General features: G+C 35.9%; 1 protein-coding gene across 1 annotated transcript in view; it reads left to right on the forward strand.

Annotated features, from left to right (window-relative positions):
• The first annotated feature begins 1,866 nt into the window (after window positions 1-1,866).
• The window catches only part of LOC115413227 (serine/threonine-protein phosphatase 2A 56 kDa regulatory subunit delta isoform-like), a 46,229-nt gene continuing 26,185 nt past the window's right edge, over window positions 1,867-21,910 (forward strand). The window contains exons 1-3 of the mRNA XM_030125961.1: window positions 1,867-2,154; window positions 2,276-2,341; window positions 8,509-8,659. Coding sequence (XP_029981821.1) covers window positions 2,128-2,154; window positions 2,276-2,341; window positions 8,509-8,659 — 244 coding nt within the window. The 5' untranslated portion in view covers window positions 1,867-2,127. The remainder of the gene's footprint in view (window positions 2,155-2,275; window positions 2,342-8,508; window positions 8,660-21,910) is intronic.

Here is a 21,910-nt window from a genome sequence, read left to right on the forward strand (position 1 = left end):
TAACAGGGTGGTGGGGGTGCTGGAGCCTATCCCAGCTACCATAGGCCAAAGGTAGGTGTCACCAGTTCATCACAGGGCTGACACAACCAGTCACTCTCGCATTCACACACTCCTGTTTCTAATCAAGGCCGTTATTTAATGCAAACCCCCCCCCAGGTTTTTCCTTTCTAGGCCTCAGGAGTTCATGCTAAATGTTCTAATAAATGTGCTCATCACTGTAATCATCAAATTCAGTTACAAAACCAGCCTTAAAAAACACATTTCAACAGCAGATGTGTGATATTTCTCACATCTGCTGTTGACTGTTTTCTGCACTTTCTTTACACATTACATTATTGTAATATCTGCTGCTGTTTGGTTCCATTATGCTTCTGCTCACCTCAGAAGCATTATTTTATTGTACTATTGCTGCTCTTCTAAGTATGTTTTATATCTACATTTTATGTTCTATTATTGTTTATTATTGTATTGTTGAATGTATTATTTTTATTCTATTGTTTTATTTGGTATTGGTTTATTATTACCTCCACCAAGTGTAAAGGCGGAGGTTATGTTTTCATTGGGATTTGTTTGTCTGTCTATCTGTTTGCTTGTTTGTTTGTCTGTTAGCGAGATAACTCAAAAAGTTATGGATGAATTTTCATAAAATTTTCAGGAAATGTTGATACTGGCACAAGGAACCAATGATTAAATTTTGGTGGTGATCGGGGTGGGATGGGGGGGGTGGGGGTGTCTGCCTTGGCGGAGGTCTGCGCTCTCCAAGTGCTTTTCTAGATGTTCTTATTACCAGGAGGTACTGTAATCACTTTGCTTTGTATGTTTGTTTGTGTGTTTGTTAGCAACTTTAGGGGAAAACTATTCAACCATCTTTACCAAATTGTCCCCACAGATAGGCCTAGGCCCTGGGACAGACCCATTAAATTTTGGGCCAAATAGGCCAAAGTTCAAGGTCACAGCAAGGTCACAGAATCTCAAATTTTCCTATCTCTCATCATTGAACAATTTTTGAAAATTCATAAAAAATTGAAAACAACTTTGATAGCCTCCAATTTGATCCACCCGTAGTTTATAACAATATCTTGTATCTGGCACAAAATTGTCCACATCCACTGTGAATGTGGACTCTGTGGACATTTCAGTTTAACACTGAAAATCCCATTTATGACACATTTTTCATTATAACTCAACAAATATTGATTGGAATTTGTTATAATTTGACATACACATGACTGGTACCAAGCTTCAACTTTTTCTGCCTTGAAACTGTTTAATTTAAAAAAGAAATAGTCGATCCACACATCCACCATTCGGGGTGCTTGATGGAGGTTTGTGTTCTCTGAACACTTGTTTTTTGTTGTTTTTAATTGTACAGCTTTTTATGTTTTTAATCTATTCTTGTATTTTATTTTTTAATTTATTCTCCTGTACAGCACTGTTTTTTGTACAGTTGTTCTATGTCTTTTAATCTATTTTTGTATTTTACTCTTTTATTTTGTTTGTTATTTATTCTTCTGTACAGCACTTTGGTCCACTGTGGTTGTTTTAAAGTGCTTTACAAATTAAGTTGGATTGCTTAAGCTATAGAGTATATTTTATACTCTTATTGTATTTTTACCCTTAAAAAAATTGCATCACATTTAACAGCAAGGAGAGAAAGATATAGCATCTCATTTCTCTGTATGTCTTGTGCATGTGCTGAACTGACAATGAAAAATCTTTTAATCTTGAAAATCTTTGTAGATTTGCGCATGTAACTTTTCTTTTCCAGGTGCAACACCGCCCTCTAGTGGCCGCTCACTGTCATTACACCCTGCACAATGAGACTCCTCAGTCGGTAACGGGCAGCACAGCGGGTACCAGAAAGTGGAGCCACGGCAGGTTAACGGTATCCTAATCCGTGGCTGAACAGTTGCGTGTTTTTGAGCACAGTGTGGGTTTTGCAGTGCAGCCCAGGCGGAAATGGGCTGACATGTAGTGCTTGCAGTCCGGCCTCAGTCACATGGTGTGGGGATGGTCAGTGGTGGAAAACACAGCAGTGTGTACAGACGTGTTCAGCAGACGTCCACTCACAGTGTGTGACCACACATCCACCGCGACCTGCTGACACGGGGGGATTCCCACGTCAGGATGCCTCATAAGAGCAAAAAAGAAAAGGTAAAGTGATGTCTTTTACTGTCATGCAGTTAAATGTTAGAGTTAACCTTGTCTGCATCTTATTCTCATTTTATTTGTATTTTTTTTTTTTTTTTTTTTTTTTTTTTTTTTTTTTTTGCAGGAATCCTCCAAATCTGGAAGATCTAAAAAATCTGGAAGTAAAAATGGCCCTGCAGGTGATCAAGATGTAAGTATTGTCAAACTTTGGAGTGTGCAAATTGGGTTTGCATTGGGAACTATAAAATATTTAGATTAACCCACTAAAGCCTGGGCAAGAAAGATAACACTAACACAGTTAAGGAATAACACTGCAACACACAAAAAAGTCACAGTAGGCCTAGTCAGTGGGTTTTAGATTGCAAGGGTATTAAAATAGATACTCTTTTATGCATAAAATTACATTTAAAGTTATTTTTAGGGTGTAAATTGAGTTTTATTTTCAACTAAACGGACAAAAATATGACTTTTTGTGATGCTTTTGTAAATATAGAACTGTGGTAGTGTATTTTATAGTGTAAATTATACACAATTTACACCGTAATATCATAAAACATGAAATTAAATAATAAATAGGCATGAGTTTTTCCTGGTGTGGTCTGTATGTGTCTGTATTCTTTTTCTTGCCCAGGCTGTGTTGGGTTATAGTAAACATTTTATAGTTGTAGATTTGTTTTGTTTGTGCTGCTGTTACGAGTACAGAGGTGCACAGTGTCACTAACTCTGTCATGGCCTTTGAGGAACATGCAGAAGTGTCAGTGTGATGCTAAAACCCTTCCTGACCTTCCTTTCTGTTCACTCCAAACACACACAAACATTTAAGTCATCCAGTATCAGGGCCGTTCATTGATTCTGCCATTATAGTTACTACCATATGCTCTCCGTGACCAGTTGGTGAAGTTGGTTACTATTGATCCATTTATTAAAGTTTAATGACCTTTTGTCCTCGTTAAATTCAGGCAAAGTTTCTCATGTGATGTCCCAGCATTGATCTTATGACTTTATTTTCTCTGAAAATACTCACATTTGATGGCTCCTTTGCTCTGATTGGCTTCTGAGTATAATACTAGGCATTGTGAGGGCTATTTTGGTCTGTAATATTTCTGACGTACATCATCGGTGGTACTGAGTTCACTGTCCTGCGACTGGAAGAGACCTGATTGATTGACTCTTGGACCTGCTGTTTGTTGGCATTGACAGCTTTATCAGCTCCATCTGAACTCAATTATTCTGCCCCGCAGAGCTCCGTCACAAACTCTATCAACACATGCAGTACAGTACACCACCGACTCTGATCAGGTTCCCTCGCTGAGAATCACCTGATCTGATTCGGAAAGGGAATTTGACCCTTAACCACAACACCTCCTCCTCCTCCTCCTCCTCCTCTCCTCTCCTCTCCTTTTTCTTTTTATATTTCTAATTTATAGTGTACAGTGTGTAGTGTCTGCTCTTCTGTTATATTTGTCTTTCCTCAGTTTGCTGTGGTTTATATTGTTATTGAATGTGTGTCATGCTGCTGCTGCTGCTACACTGGAACTTCCCAGTTTAGGATAAATAAAGTACATCTATCTATCTATCTATCTATCTATCTATCTATCTATCTATCTATCTATCTATCTATCTATCTATCTATCTATCTATCTATCTATCTATCTATCTATCTATCTATCTATCATCCCCCTCCTCCTCTCCTCTCCTCTCCTCTCCTCTCCTTTCCTCCTCCCCTCTCCTCTCTTCTCCTCCTCTCCTCTCCTCTCCTCCTCCTCCTCTCCTCTCCTCTCCTCTCCTCTCCTCCTCTCCCCTCCTCTCCTCTCCCCTCCTCTCCTCTCCTCTCCTCCCCTCCTCCCTCCTCCTCTCCACTCCTCTCCAAAGTGCTTACTATTGAGTAGTGAAAAATGCTTTGTCATTTGGTTGCACATTTCAACTCTTAATCCCATCAGCATCAGTTACTTAATGAGTATGTGTTATAGTTGCACTAATTATAGATAATTCAACTATAAAAGTTACACAAACTCCTTCTGTCCCATTCATTACATAGTAGATGCTGTTGTCTAATTTGAAAATATTTCAACTCCTCTCATAATGAAAGATTTTTGTTACATTTTATTGCTATTTGTTAAGTATCCGTGTAAATCCAGCCATGTTGGTTTTCAGTCACTGTGATTTTATTTCATCAGCAGCAATAAAAACACGTTAAACAAACTCCTGCAAGTTCAATCCAAATAATCGAACACTTTTAGTACTGTCTGACTATGCCAACAATAATGCTACAATCAACCCACAATACAATAATCAGTGTAAAGTCCTTTTCAAAGTTCAACATATAAGATTAATCTGTACTGTCTATGTAAAGTTTGTGTTGAAGTCATGCCTGTCATTTCTTGATGTTTGTTATCTCTATTTCTAAGCTGTTTCTGTTATCTACAGTCATTCAACAGCTTACATACAAAATCATAGGCAACCAAGAGATTGGTTATCTTAGAAACATCAACAATGCATGTTTTTGGTTGCCTAAATTATAATATCCAATGTACTGATGTGTCTGTTGAGGATTTTGGTTGCATTTCTGTGAAAATCCTTATTCTTGGTCCTGTGTTCTTTAACATCTGCCTTCTGCTCCTCTACAGTGGTAACATTAGCTACCATTAGCTTAGAAGTGGAACTGGCTAATATCAACAAATGACCGGTTCCCAACATAACAGAAACAAACACAAACTTCACATAAGTTCATGATCACTTCCAAATTTTATATATTGAGTGAAATGTGCATGTTGTTGCAGTTTTTGCACACATTTAAATTTATGTTAATTTATGTTAAAACATAACTTTGTGGTGAATTAGTTAATTTTTTTGTTCTAAAACATCGAAAAATAGCAGTATTATAAAATGTAAATCTAAAAAGCTCTAACAAAATACTTTACTTTAACTGTTGTGCTAAATAGGTGTATAGTTTAATATTTAACTGCTTGACTGATATAAAATGCCAGTGAGCTGAGTAAGTAAACAATTTTTTTTTTTTTTTTACCATAGTGTGTAATGTAAATTTGCTTTTGATAAAACACATTTTGCAAAATATGCACAATGAGAAGTGTTGTTCATGACCAAAAGCATTTTTGAAGGGTTCAAAATCGACTGTATTTTGTCTCAACAAAGAGGATTTATTTTTATACTTTTAGAGGTGAAGAGGAACTGTGGACAGATCACTAAATATCACTGCCTGTGCACTGTAGCTGATTTATCAACGTCATCGCATTGATCTGACACAAAACTTCCTCCTTTTAGTGAAACTAATGACTTTACTCTTCTCTAAATTTATTTTTAAAGAGGAAGCTATGACTGTCAGGACAAGATACCAGCTGTATCTTCTGTGATAATATGACACGTTTAACTTTATTGGAACATAGGAATCACAAAGAAAGGTCATTTGGTGACCAACGCTAACTAGCTAATATTAGCAATGTGTCTGTATTAAAATACTAAATGCTAGTATTAGTGTCAAGGGATGATTTGAGTCTCTGGACGATGTGATGCGCAGAAGCATTTATCTCTGTCGGACATCTTTTACAACTTTCTACGGCAACCTCGCTAGGACAAATCAGTGTTATATGAGTCAAATTATGTAAAAGTACAGAGACTTTACTTTAGCTTCAAGGAGTATCTTTCTAGCGATCAGAAGTGATTTTGAGAATCAATTTATATGCCTACTTTCGGTTTCTTTCACAGCTGAGAGCCTATCCAGCTGACACACGTTTTGATCTAAATCTGGGGGAAACTGAGCGGTGGAGGGTAATAGTGGCTCTATGCCAACGGTTGTCCTAGCACGGTTGCCGTAGCGAGTCATAAGAGATGGCCAACAGAGATAAATGCTTCTATGCATGTGCGACTCACATTGTCCAGAGACTCAAATCATCCCTTGACAATTAGTATCACCAATTAGCCACCTTTGTATTGCATATTGCATATCTTTCAGGGGAAAAGCTGCTTTATTTAGTATTAACACTGGTCTACAAGTAAAATGCTTCCACAATAAAAGTAGTTAAACTTTGCCAAATTTGAGTCACTAATAAAGAAAATTTCAGTCAAAAGTGCTCGTTGGCTGTAGTTTCTAAGATACAGTCTTGGGCCAAAATGTGAAATTCAGAGAATTAATGAAAGAATGGGTTTTATTCAAAGGGAATATTTGTCTCTGAGTTACCAGATCTACCTCAAAACAGTGTCTGCACATGACAATACATTCACTTAACAGGTTCTATCTACTGGAACATTAAAAATCCATTGTATAAATGTACATAAACTAACATGTTTGTGTAACAACACACCATCATATATATTGAAAACATGAGCTAACCAGCACTTTTGTAATTGGTTTTCTGATTCGTCTTATGAAAGTATGTAAGATTTAGCACATTTAATGTCTGAAGTATTTTCTAAGAAATTGTAGAGCAGTGTAATTTAGTGTTATATAACATAAAAACTGGGTTTAAAGGTTAACTCACTTTTTAATTCCTGTAGGGAAATTTGGTGTCGCATTTCACAGTACCTAGCATTAGCAATTAGCATTAGCACACATTAGGAACAGTGGGCAGCCGTTGAGTTCTGGTCAAAGGGCACTGACAGGAGAATTAACCTGTATGTACCTGTGTTTAACGATAGGGGAAACTAGAGGAAACAGAGGTAAATGTACATAAGCCAACATATATGTGTAATAATAAAGCATCATATATATTGAAATCATGAGCTAACCAGCACTTTTGTCATTTGTTTTCTGATTCATCTTATTTAAGTATGTAAGATTTAGAACATTTAATGTCTGAAGTATTTTCTAAGAAATTGTAGAGCAGGGAAATTTAGTATTATATAGCATAAAAACTTGGTAAAAAGGTTAACTCACTTTATGAAAAACCCACAACAATAATCTCTGAGGAGCCCCCCCCCCCCCCCTTTTTTTTTTTTTGGTAATTTTTTATAAATAAATTTTAATGTATTAATTTTTTTTTTTTTTTTTTTAATATTATTTATTTTCTTTTCCCTTGCTCTTTTTTCTATCGTGTTTTTTTTTTTTTTTTTTTAAATATTGTTCTTTTATGCTGCACTTATTAATGCTGTTTAAACATGGTTGTTAATTTTTTTTTATAATTTTCATTCTGTCTTTTCATAATGTTTTTTCCAGTGGTTGTTTGTATCTGTTCATGTCTGGGTAGGGTTATGTGTTGTGTCATGGGTGGATATTGTATAGAAAATCAAAAATCTCCTTCCTGTACAGTGAATGTCTTATTTATGTTCTGTTATTAATAAAAATACCTCTGAAAGAAAGAAAAGGTTAACTCAATTTATAATCCCTGTATGGAAATTTTGTGTCGCATTTCACAGTACCTAGCATTGGCATTAGCAATTAGCAATTAGCACACATTAGTAGCCGTGAGCTGCCATTGAGGTCTGGTCAAAGGGCACTGACAGGAGAATTAACCTGTATGTACCTGTTTTTAACGGTAGGGGAAACTGGAAGAAACAGAGATAATGTACATAAACCAACAAATATGTGTAATAACAAACCATCATATATATTGTAAACATGAGCTAACCAGCACTTTTGTCATTTTTTTCTGATTCGTCTTATTAAAGTATGTAAGATTTACCACATTTAATGTCTGAACTCTTTGCATGTTTTGCAGAAGACGTATGAAGCACTTAAAAAACAAACAAGAGCTGTTGTTTTGAAACGCTGTGTCTATCCATAGATGTCCTGCTAAGCAAGTAGTTTTACAGCATTTTCTGTAAAAAAAAAAAAAAAAAAAAGCAAAGAAAAAGAAAGAAATTCACATTTTAAAGGATATCATGAGATTATCGTTATCGTGAAATTAAAACAATAATTGAGTTTTGTTTTTTGTTTTTCCATATCGCTCACCCCTAGCGTAGCATTTCACAGTACCTAGCATTAGCATTAGCAATTAGCATAAGCACACATTAGTAGCCATGAGCTGCCGTTGAGGACTGGTCAAAGGGCACTGACAGGAGAATTAACCTGTATGTACCTGTTTTTAACAGTAGGGGAAACTGGAAGAAACAGAGATAACAGGTAAACTCAGCACACAAAGCTGGAAATGCTAAACATTATGCCACTATATAATTTAGCGTAGTATTATTAGTGTATTTTGAGAGATGTAGCTGTAGCAGTTTGTAATAAACAATGATGAGGTTGTTCTGCGTTCGGCCTGGCCGGTTCCTCTCCTCTGTCCGACTCTGCTGTGTCATTTGAGTAAAGTGATTCTGAGCCGTGTATCCTTTGGGGCAGGAACTACCTTGCCCTGATCTGCTCCAGTAACGGGAGCCCTTCCTCTGCAACTCTTGTTTCCGCAGGGCTCCAATAAGAAAGTGCCTCCTGCGACACAGCTGATGAGGGTAAAGCAGCCGGGGTCACACTCGGCCATGAAGAGGGAGAAGAGGTTCAGCACTTCCTCTTTTCCTCTCAGCGCTAACAGAGAGCTACAGAAACTACCTGCACTAGCTGGTATGCATCCATCCACATACTCTACAACAGGGGTCTTAAACATGTGGCCTGGGGGCCAAATGTGGCCCGACAAAGCTTCCAATCCGGCCTGTGGAATGAATTTGCAAAGTGTAAAAATTCCACAGTCAAGGCTGTCGAATTTATGTCTGTTCAGCTTCCACAAACAGGCTAATATGATCTAAAGTAAAATAATAGCATAAAAACCTACAAAAAAATAATGGCTCCATATTTTCTTCTCGGTTTGATGTGAAAAAAATAATCTTACATTATGCCTATAAATAATGACAACTTCAAATTTTTGTCTTTGTTCTAGTGCAAAAAATTTAAAAAAAAATAAATTTTGAAAATATTTACATTTACAAACTATCCCGTAACAATAAAACATGAATAACCTGAACAAATATGAACAACCTGAAATGTCTAAAGAAAATTAAGCAAAATTTTAACAATTTTCTGCCTGTTAGTAAGTGTTAGTGTCTTTGAAGATTCATCCGATCCATATCCTCCTGAGACCCGGCAATGCATTTTTGCCCTCTGGAGGGAACAAAAGTTTGACAGTTTTACTAAAAAAAATGCTGCCCATTGCAAAGGACATTCCGTTAAAAAATAAATAAATAAAAAAATTTTTTTTAAAAATTTAAAAAATGTATCTGAAAAAACTGTTGTATAATGCAGTTTCCAACCAAAATGACTGTTTGATGTAAAAAAAAAAAAAAAAAAAAGCTAAAATTTTCACTTTCCTGTGTCTCTGGAGGATAATGCACATGTATAAATGGTAAGTTGAGGCATAATATTGTTAAAATTGCACTTATTTTTCTTAAGAAATTTCAGTTCTATTCAGGTCATTCACATTGTTTTTGTATGACTAGTTTATAAAGGTAAGTATTTTCATAATTTAATGGGGGGTTTTTTGCACTAAAACAAAGACAACAATTTGGAGTTGTCATTATTTACAGGTTATTATGTTATTATTTTACCGGTTTGGGCCACTTTAGATCAAATCAGAATCGGAATGAATGTGGCCCCTGAAAGAAAATGAGTTTGAGACCCCTGCTCTACAAGCTCTATTACTGTCTTCAGACTCTGCTTCTGTCTCACTTTAAAAACAACTCCCTACTATAATAACTCAGTATTGATAGACAGGCTTTTACTCTTCAACTGGAAAATGCAAGATGACCTTTATCTGAGATTGTATGTTCGGCCTATATGGATGAAGGGAATCATATTAACAATTCATAGCCTTGGTGGATCCTTATAACCACCTTTTTAACCTTGAGGTCTCTGCTCCTTACATAATTTATAGCTAAGCAGACTGCCCATCAGCTTTATCTGTAATGCAAATGATGTGCAATCAGCTGCATCTCCAGCCGTACCTGAGAGAAACGGATATTAGCTACCCCCGGAAGGTTTGCTCTCATCATGCAAGATAACTCTCAGTCAGACAGACTGGACAGTAGACCAGGAAGCACTGGTGGAATCTGGGCCATCAGATCAATCATAACTCGAAAAGTACATCATATCTCGGTGATGCTTTAACCTATACAGCCCTTTGCATAAGTCGGTTTATAGAGCAGTCTGACTAAGCAATAAAATACCCCCCGATAGCATGTGAATATACAGCTTTTCAAATAAAAAAATAACATACATTTAACTATCTGTGTATCAATTTACTGTATTCATTCACACTAGTTGTACATATTATACTAATGCCAATTTTGAGACAAGTCACTGAGGTTGAGGTTTGAACATTTACATCAATCTTTCATGGCTTCTTTGTTTACACACAGCTTTACAGGCAGGATCTGGCCTAAGTGGTTTCCTGTAAACTATACCCGGCTAAGCTTTGTTCTCATACCTGGATGACACCATGGAGGAATAACAGAAACATGCAGCCTGCAGCCTTTACAAGCTTAAGGATCAGCTAGATATGATCGGATTTGTTTGACAGGGTTTGGGATTTTCTAGAACCATTCGCAATTTTCTCAAAACTACACATATTGCCAAGTTGCAGAATAAAATACACAAAAGGGATATGATATGTGATCTAAATTCTGAGATAAGACTGGAAAACGTCAAAAAGAACAAAGAGAAACAAACAGTGTATAATTTAAAAAAGTCTGTAATATATTAACTACTTCATCATCTCCTTTCATCAACATCAGAAAGAGTGAAATGACATGGAATATGCCCATAGTATGTCTATTTCAACCTCCTCCTCCATGGAAATCAAGAGGCTTTCTATGTGTAGGTTTTGCTGTTCAAAACCTTCCTACCTTCCACTAAGCTGAGAGAAAATCCTATACAGCATAGAGGAACGGTGACTACGCAGGTTTAAAAAGGTTTGTGGATGTAGGATGGTCATTGAACCAGTTGTGAACCTGGGCAGCCTGTCATATATTGATGTTTGACTAGAGTATCTTCTAGAAAATTGCCCCTAGAGTGTATTTTTTGATGCATTAGGTTAGGGCTGAACTGTATATCAAAATAATTCAATGAATTAAGGTTTTGCAGAAATGTCCCATCCACAGTAGTCACTTTTCCACTGGGCATCTGCACAAAACTTTACCGATATTAACTAAATGTCGAAAAAACAGAAGTGTGTAATGTTGGTTTTTCCATTAAATCACATATGCGATGATTTGTTTATTTATTATCCCGAGATGACATGAGAAGTCATTCCATAAACATGGCGACAAATGTAAATATGGTGTTGATTTACAGATATATTAATTATTATTTTATATAACCCCTCTATCTCGTACTAAATTAAAAACGATTGGGTTTCCTGTTGTGTCCACACATACCGCGACATATTTCTTCTTCTTCTTCGCTTGTTGTAACGTCCATCACTATCCATTTTTTTAATTTACCTGAGTAGCTGTGAAAAAAGGTCTTTCCATTGCAGTTTTGTGTGAAATATCATTTGCGCTAAGCCCGAAAAACCACCTCTTGCCAGTAGGGCTGCACGATTAATCGATTTTAAATCGAAATCGGATTTTTTAATTAGGACGATTTTTAAAAAAGGGAAATCGTAAAATCGATTTCACCTCTCTCGTGCCTGCGGGCCGTGCGCTTGTGGGCTCCCGTAGGCTCCTCCTCCTATCAGTGACAGCGGTCTGTCACAGAACTCCGTGCAATGGCCGGACTTTAAATGTGTTCATGAGCCCGCAGTACTTATAGCAATGTAAGCCGTGGCTTCACGCACGGATCCCGCAACTGAAATAGAACTGCATGCGGATCACTCATCTTACATTGTCCCGGATCCGTACCGTACTGTCTTCTTCCGATCCGGGTCCGGGTCTCGGGGTCATCAGCCTCAGCAGAGGAGCCCACACAGCCCTGTGCCCACACACATCCACCAGCTCCAGGATAGAATCCCTCCAGTGTGTCCTGGGTCAGTCTATTCCACGCACGGATCCCTCAGTTTAAACAGAACCGCATGTGGATCACTTATATTAACCTGGTCCACGCACGCACGCACGACTGATGCCTGTCACTGACTTACATTGGTATCACTTCTGTGGGCCCAGATACCCAGGAAAAAAAAATAAATAAATAAATTTAAAAAACAACAACAACACACACACACACACACACATATATATATATATATATATATATATATATATATACATACATATATATATATATATATATATATAAATTAAATAATTAATTTAGTCCTCTTACTTGCTAAATTTTTCATTCACAAATGTAAGTTCTGTAACACAAAAACAAATATTATTTATTTTTTGAAAGATGTTGAACTTTATTTAAAGCTGTTAGATAAATCTGGAAACAAAAAGGCTATAAAAAACATAAGTATTTGCTCTGATTTGGACATTGTATTATAGTGTATTCCCCCTGGCAAACTTATGTTATTTTCTTGTTGCATACATTGTTTGTGTACTCTATTTCATTCAATAAAGATTTAATTAAGAAAAAATAAACTTCTGGGGGTTCATCACGTGATACCATCACAGATTTGAGGTCAGAGCAGTGCCTTGCATTGTGGGCTGCTCATGAAAACGACATGCTGACTTCTGTTGTCTTTTGTAGTTTTACCTAAAAATCTAAATCAAAATCGAAAATCGAGTTTTTAGAGGAAAAAATCGGGATTTTGTTTTTTTTTTACCAAAATCGTGCAGCCCTACTTGCCAGCGCAAAAACTTTTAATCGAAAAATGAGACTTTTGGTGAAATTGTCGTTTTTTCCAGTAGGTAAATTTTTATGTGCAAGTTATATTTGTGCAGTTTGAGGGTCAATGGAAAAGTGACTAGTGATACAGATATTTTGCAAAAGAGATCATTTTTCTCTACATTTGAGCCGCTTGTCCACTTGTAAACAACCTTTTCATTTGCTAAAACAGAAATTGTAAAACATTTTCCAAAGCGAAGTTTTTAAAAAATGTCAGTTTGTGTGTATCCATGTGGACACAGAAAACAGAGAGATTGGAAAACAGTGGCATCACACCCCATTTCACTATGTAATGAAGCTGCACCTGAAGCATCTAATCCAGGTGTATACTGTAAATCAGTGTATGACCTGCAGTAGATTGAGGTCAACACCTTTGGGAGATGGATTGGATCACCATAACGGCCATCTCCACATCATGTAAAGCAGGGGTCTCTAATCCTGGTCCTAGAGGCCCGGTATCCTGCATGTTTTAGACGTATCCCTCTTCCAACACACCTGATTCAAATGATACCATCAAGCTCTGCAGAAGCCTGATAACAACTGTCAGGTGTGCTGGAAGAGGGATACATCTAAAACATGCAGGATACCGGCCCTCGAGGACCAGGATTGGAGACCCCTGATGTAAAGTATACACTTAAAACAACATTTAAGGTAAATTAAGGTTATAGCTTAAAGGAGTGATATTTTGCTTTTTTAAATGGATTTATGCATTTTAAAACCTTTCCCTGTGGTCTACATGAACTGTAAATGCTATGCTTGGGTCTGAATTCTTCATTAATTCAACTCCACAGGTCCATCTTCAACCCTATTTCTGAGTAATAACACCAGAAAGGTCGTTTTGTGTGTTGGCCCTTTAAATGCACATAACCCCACCCCCGCCAGGTTGTTGGCTGTGCTGCTCTGTCCCGTTCAATCACTTGAGTTCGTTAATACAACCAACAACTGAACATTTTAGGTCAGTGGTTCCCAACCTTTTTTGGCTTGTGACCCCATTTTAACATCACAAATTTCTGGTGACCCCAGACATTCAAAACTGAGACTTTTTTTTTGCTAAAATTAATATGATTTTGATCAAGTAATAGTTGGCTATACCATGCTGCAAATAACTGTTAATTTTAGACGACATTTAGGCTATATAATGTATATTATTATGGACGGAGGCAGAAAAGCCAGGTGTAGATTACTGCACAAAGTGAGACTTTATTTTCCTTGGTCAGGATATGTACAGTCAGTCCAGCTTGGATTTCCAAGGCTGACAATTAATACTGAACAAACAATAACTCAAACTATGAATTATGAAAGAGCTGCAGCATCTGAAACTGACCACAATGAACATTTGACAGATAAACACCATATATTTTTTATTAGTACTTTTTTTTTTTTTTTATCAATTACTAGAAATTCAACCCAAGGTTGAAAAACACTGTTTTAGGTAATCAGCTCAAAGTTTGGACATATTTTTAGTATGGACTACAACCGGTGCTGTTGACAAACAATTATGTCGTACTCGGAGAAATGTTTGTAGGAAGTCTTGACCTTATATGTGCAAATGTTGTGACGTAAGTAGTTATAGACGTAACAAATTTGGCAGGAATTAAAACAGGTTGTAGAAATCCACTCGATTTTTGCCAAAATGAATATAAAGATAGCTTTGCAGCACCTGGAGGGTTCAAATTCAAACTGTATGAACTATTAGGGTCCAAATACACAAATAAATGTACCAAAGACTAATAAAAGTGGGTTTAACAAAATATGACCCCTTTAACCCGTAAAGACCTAAACAGCTGCTGGAAACTAAAAGCATCTACTGATCTAAAATGACAATTTTCACTTGTTCCACTGGCAAATTTGGGTTGGGTTGTTGGGTTTCTGTAGAATTGACTTAGAGTCTGGTTTTGACCAACTCTATATATAAAATGTCAAGAGATAACTTTCTTGTGATCTGGCGCTATATAAATAAAATTTGATTGATTGAGTGATTTAATTGGTTTTCCCCCTGTAAGTCGCTTTGGAAAAAAGCGTCTGCCAAATGCGTAAACACAAATTTTTTTGCTTATTTCAAGAAAAAAAAATATGCCAATGGAACAAGCGAAAATGATCTTGTTAAGATTCCTTGAAATAAGATTTTCAAGATCTGTTGTCTAAAAATAAGTTCTTATATCTCAGTTACAAGTTACTCTTTAGGTGATTATATCTTATTTTAAGTGTGATGAGATATTTTGACTAGAAATGGGAAAAATGCACTTGGTAAGATTTTGATGTTTGCAGTGTATTAACTGTGAATGTGTTTATCCAGTCATATATGGCATATACAGTCACGGAAAAAATTATTACACCATGAAAAGTCATCAAAAACAATGGTTATGCAATGAAGTACTAACTCCTGTGTGTATCATGTGACTAAAACAGACAGAAAAGATAACACAGAATGCCTAAAAGCACTGTTTTTGTCAGTACAATGCCATAGATATTGATGTAAGAACTGAAGTGATTTTGGTTATTGTCAAGAAAACATGGAAAATGGATAGATATCAGCTCTGAAATTAAACTCTTATGAGCTATTTTTGTTGTTATCATTATATTTGTCCAAAGAAGTGTACCTTTAGTTGTAACAGGCATTAAAATGAACAAGAAATTGAAGAAAACAAGGGGTGGTCTATTATTTTTTCCCGTAACTGTAGTTTTAGTAAAGAATACTTTTCAATCATGTTTTATCTTCAGTTTTCATTGCCAGAAGACAATGACCTAAAATCGTAAATTGTTTCTAACATTGAAAATAAACTGAGATTTTATGTTTTGGCCATATCGCCCAGTTCTGTCTAAGGTTGGTGTCACTTTTTGATGCACTGGCTTGTCTGAAAGATGTCTAGAGAGACTCAGTTACAATTTGGTTCGGTTTATGTGTAGAACACCTTGGTTAGGGTTAAGGAAAGGAGTCAGGTTAATGGCTAAAATAAGACTGACCGAGAAACAGAACAGTCTGAAACAGGATACGAACCCTGTTCTTATGTGTGTAAAGACAACAGACTTTGACCCCACGATAAAAAAAAAAAAAAAAAACAACAAGCGCCTATGAAGTCGTGGATTTCTGTCTTCCACTGACTTCTAGCTGGTAGTCTGCACACTGTAAACTGACACTATAGGGGTAACCTGGGCACTGAAAACAGATGCCAAGGGCTCATGACCGAGTGGCAGAATGTGATGACTGTAGAGCGAGAACAGACTGGATGGAAACATTCCAGATGGGAGCTGCTCTGGTTACCCTGGGTCCACTTCCTGGTGAACTCATGGGTAAAATTGGCCTGTTAATTCCAGCTGATGTGTGGTGTTAGTAATGTGAACCAAAAAGTATAATGGTGGTGGAAGAACCCTGAACCCTATAAAGCCTGAACCATTAAATCATTGACACAAAATTCCAGTTCTTTGAAACTGGAGCCTTTGTTGGTCCTTGTGAACAACCAATTTTTTTTTTTTTTCAAATACAATTTCCATGTATGAGTTTCAATTTTGTATCATATTTGATACCTTGGTTCTCAGTGCTCAAATATTATTATTTTTGAGCAAAAAAAACCATAATCTAACACAAACATGTCTAACAAATTGGTAATTCCTTTTCAAAATTGGCAAAGTTCTGCCTCCTTCCTCATTAATGACAGTCTTGTAGTGTCATTGGAAAGGCCTCTGGTGAATGAATCCCTCCCCCTGGTGGATTATCTGTGTATTGCATGTATCTAATTGTATACATCAGGTTTTTCAATAAAAAAAAATGTCACACTGATCATGTAGAGGGCTTCAAAACTCATGTATCAAATATGATACCTTTGGTGTTATAGGGTTAATTCACTGATCCTGGAATCCTGTGATTCCGATTGGTGTGTGGTTTTGTGTTTACACCTGAGGAAATGGTTGTTTGAGTTAAGATGATGATGCTTTACTTGGGTTTAGCTTAAATGGGTCATATTTTGCTAAACCCACTTTTATTGGTCTTTGGTTCATTTATTTGTGTATTTGGACCCAAATAGTTCATAAAGTTTGAATTTGAACCCTCCAGGTGCTGCAAAGCTATCTTTATATTCATTCTGGCAAAAATTGAGTGGATTTCTACAACCTGTTTCAATTCCTTCTTGATTTGTTATGTTTTATAACTAGTTATGCCATGACATTTGCACAAATAAGGTCAAGACTTCCGACGAACATTTCTCAGAGTACGACATAATTGTGTATCAGCAGCAGCGGTTGTAGTCCATACTGAAAATACGTCCAAACTTCAAGCCGATTACCTAAAATGTTCAGTTGTTGGTTGAACAGGACAGAGCTGCACAGCCAACAACCTGAAGGGGGTGGGGTGTGAAGTGGCTCATTTGCACTTAAAGGGCCAGCGCTCAAAACGACCTTTCTGGTGTCATTACTCAGAAATAGGGTTGAAGGTGGACCTGTGGAGTTGAATTAATGAAGAATTCAGACCCAAGCATAGCATTTACAGTTTATGTAGACCACAGGGAAATGTTTTAAAATGTATAATTCCTTTTCAAAAAGCAAAATATCACTCCTTTAATGCACTTAATTTAGTGAAGCTCATTTGGCTCCATTTGTGTAATATTTGACAGAAAAGATGTCTACACGTGGAAGCTTGTCATTAGTATTATAGGTTTGAGAGGGACCGTTTTGTTTGAGTATCTCTCTGAAGAACTGTGTTAGCAATAAAAACAAAAGCTATGATGGAATAAAGGGTTTTTTGCAGTTAACCCATAAAGTCCCAGTGACACTTTTGTAGCAGTTCCCAAATAAATTTCTCACCCTTTAACCTTGCTCAAGTAATTAATCACCATTTATCATATTATCTTCTGTATTTTGCATTTTTTTTCAGTAAAAATCTGGTATTTTCCGATATTTTATTTACAGATCATGTACTTTAATCATCATGCTGAGATTACATTTCAGGGTAATTAGATGAAAACAGAGAAAACTGAAGACAAAGTGACTTTTTCAATACTGAATGTAAAAAACAAACGTCTCCATCCACTGTCATCGATCCAACTCCATGGGTTTTTACTGGTGATTCAATGTTGTAGAAGATGACGGTGTTTCCACGTTCACTACGGAGCCTCTGAACGTCCAAATGGGTCATATCTGATGACCATGAAAACATGACAAACTGTATTTTACCTGAATAATTTTAACATATTGATATGATTAGTGGATCTAAAGTCATTAGACGTTTTAGGTCAGTAGATGCTTTTGATCAACAGTGGATATTTGGGTCTTTATGGGTTAATTAGATAGAGAGTTGGATGTAAATGACCAAAAAAATTATGTTTTAGCAAGTGTGCTTTGTGTGTGATTTGATTTTTTTTTTTTTTTTATTTGACCACAATTGTTACGTTTGCTATAATTCCAAGTGTTATTTGATTTATACACATTGCTGTTCAAGGATATACACGCGGCCAACTTGTAAGACAATTAAAATGTAATTTAAGACTAATAAAAGTCTATAAAATAGCTAATAATAACAATACGGTATCACTATGAAACTTGGTTTGATAAAGAAAAGAGAAGTGTGGAAAAAAAAATTAACTGATTTTTTATTTGACTTACACACATAAACACAAATCCAGCAAACACTGAGGAGATGGATAGCATGTACAGTTTAATTAGCTTCACATTATCTAAAATGTATTTATTTATTTTTATCGTTATTTACTTTTAAATTCTATTTATTTATTTTTTTTTAATTTGTATTTTTTTTCTTTTATTTTTTGTATTTATTTATTTTTCAATTTTTTATGGACTAGTCTTTATGAATAGCAGTCAGTAACTTATACTTGTATAACACAGCTCTCATAGTCCATTCCTCACCTTCTCTTCAAGTACTGTACACATAAGAGGAAAAAAAAATCCTTAAAAAAATATCTTTACGTTCAGTCTTCTTTGTGAGAATGAAGGTCTGTAAATTACGAGGTGTTGAACATTTATCGGTGACTTTCTGTAGGGCAGCACGAATGATAATTGTAGACATTTCCAGCTCAGTGGGGCAGAGCTACATATTTGATGAACATGGTGGTGAAACATTTAGTGATGATCTTGTGTTACAGACGGACCTAGTACATTTACATCCTCTGCTGCCATCTTCAGGCTGTAAAGCGAAGTGCAGTTGTTTCTTTAGGAATTTTAATCATCTTCAAAGACATTGGGCAACCTGTATTTAACATATTTTAAAGTGACATACTGAACATAATATGCCAAACTAAATTAAGAGTTTGCAGTTATGAACATTATGTACAAATCCAGTAAAATATGCCAAATGAAGAAGTAAGAATGTATTTCTTTATCTGTTACACCCCCCTGAGACCCAGCAATGCATTTTGGTTCTTTGTATGGGACATGAGTTTCAGAGCTTTATTAAAAAACAAAAATTTATGCAAGAGTTAAAGCTGTTGTGCTTTGTAGAGACTTTCCAGTTCTATCTGAATGCTTGGGGTTCGTCCAATTAAACAGAAGATCTAGTTTTCCAAAATGGCTGTTGTACACTACTATGTTTTATGGAGCTTTAAATTTATCTATATTGTATTTTTAAAGGTAAGAGATTTTTTTTTGTTTGTTTTTTAAATAAGTGTTAATGCTATACTTTTTGTTGACATGCAGTAATTTTTCACTTTGTCAGAACAACACCTTTTTCCAGGGACTTACTAAATCCAAATTTTCTTATAAATACAAGATACTTACTTGTGAAATACATGATGTGGGACATGCATCTGTTTGTATGAAAAAAAAAATCATGTCCTGGAGCACTGGTCTTGGCGTGGCAGGAAAAATATGTCATGAAACAGCTGAATACAAAGTCAAGTGTTTGATTTTAGATGTTTTTTCCACATTTGATTACATTAAAGCTGTAAGAGGTGGGCCAAAAGCTATTACTGTTACTGTGATTTCTCTTTTCAGTTATGAAAACATTTTCCTCTTTCCTTTCAGAGAATTGGTAGAAAAGATGATGCAAGTAAGAATTGTTCACTATTGTCCATTGAAAATAAATTTTCTTAAAAAAAAAAAAAAAAAAACTTTCTGAAAAACAAAAATTGTCACCCAAGACATTATTTAACCCTAAAAGACCCAAAACATCCACTGGCGACCAAAATCATATACTAATCTAAAAAGTCTAATAGCTGTTGATCCACTAATCCTATCAATACATGAGAATAATTGGTGTAAAATACAGCTCCTCATCTTTTCATGGCCATCAGATATGACCCATTTGGACGTTTAGAGGCTCCGTAGTTACCATGGAACACCATCATCTTCTACAAAATTGATTCACCAGTAAAACTCATGGAGTTTAACAAATCACAGTGGTTGTAGGTACTTGTTTTTATGTTCAGTTATTGATATCTTTGCCTAAAAAGTCACTTTTTTCTTCAGTTTTCTCTGTTTGATATTGTAATTTTTGCGTTTTCATGAACATTTAACCCATAAGGACCCGGTGTGACTTTTGTGGTGGTTACTAAATAATTTTTTCCTCTATATATAACCTATCCTAAGTGATTTATCACCATTTATTATGTTATCCTCTGAATTTTGCATTTTTTTTCCCAGTGGAAATCGTGTATTTTGCTATGTTTAATTGACTGTCATGTAAATGTTCCATAAAAGTTCAGAGTAAAGTCAAAGGTTATTGTATCAAAAACAGAAATAAACTGAAGAAACAGTGACTTTTTTCAGTCCAATCTGTCATTAACTGAACATAAACCCAGTGTCCATCCACTGTCATTGATAAAACTCCATGGGTTTTACTGCTGAATCAATGTTGTAGAAGATGACAGTGTTTCCACTGTAACTACGGAGCCTCTGAACGTCCAAATGGGTCATATCTGATGACCAAGAAAAGATGAATAACTGCATTTTACACCAATTATTGACATGGATTGATAGGTATTAGTGGATCCATAGTTTAGATCAATACATGCTTTTGGTCGACAGTGGATGTTTGGGTCTTTGGGTTAAATAACCCTATAACACCATATGTATCATATTTGATACATGAGTTTTGAAGTCCTCTGTATGATCAGTGTGATATTTGTTTTCTTGAAAAACCTGATGTATACAATTAGATACATGCAATATACAGATAATCCACCGGGGGGAGGAATTCATTCCCCAGAGGGCTTTCCAGTGACACTACAAGATGGTTTTTAATGAGGAAGGAGGCAGAACTTGCTATTTTGAAAAGGAATTACCATTTGTTAGACATGCTCGTGTTATATTATGTTTTTGTTTGTTCAAAAATAAGAATATTTGAGCATTGAGACCTGATGTATCAACTATTATACAAAATTGAAACTCATACATGGAAATTATGTTTGGAAAAAAAAACTGGACCAATAAAGACTCCAGTTTCAGAAAAAAAATAATTTTCTGTAATGATTTAATGGTTCAGGCTTTACAGGGTTAATGCAGGAAATTAATTATAGGAAAAGACAGGATTCACAGTGAAACATGCAAAATACAGAGGATAATATCATAATAAATGCTGATAAATCACTTAAGAAAGATTAAATAGTGAAAAAGCCTTCTGGGAACTGACACTAAAGTAGCACTGGGTCTATATGGGTTAAAGCCACAAAGCAGAAACACTTGTACTTTTCTGGGTCTCAGGAGGACATAGCATACAAGTTCAACATCTGCATGTATGTAGGACTATTATAATACACATTTTAAAGCTTTACTTGCAGCAGTATGATGGTGTAAGTTGGATGCACTCAACAAACCATAGTCCCACTGTATATTATAACAGATACATAACATATATCACACTTTAGCTGCAGAGTTAGTGCTGTTGTTTCATGGTCACTATAGGGTTTTTGTGTTTGTAGCCGTATCACAGTCATGTTTTGTCCTGTGTCAGTGTATAATAATAAAGTCCTGTGGTATTTCTGAAGCACTACACACTATTTCCTAGTCTGTCCTACTAGTTAGGAAGTAAGTGGCAGCTTTCAGAAAATGCCGGCGCCCGTTGTCATGGCTGTGGAATGTAATGGCACTCTTGGAGAGACCTTGGCCCCT

Source organism: Sphaeramia orbicularis, chromosome 22, assembly GCF_902148855.1.
Source record: "Sphaeramia orbicularis chromosome 22, fSphaOr1.1, whole genome shotgun sequence".
In the NCBI taxonomy this organism is placed as follows: Eukaryota; Metazoa; Chordata; class Actinopteri; order Kurtiformes; family Apogonidae; genus Sphaeramia; species Sphaeramia orbicularis.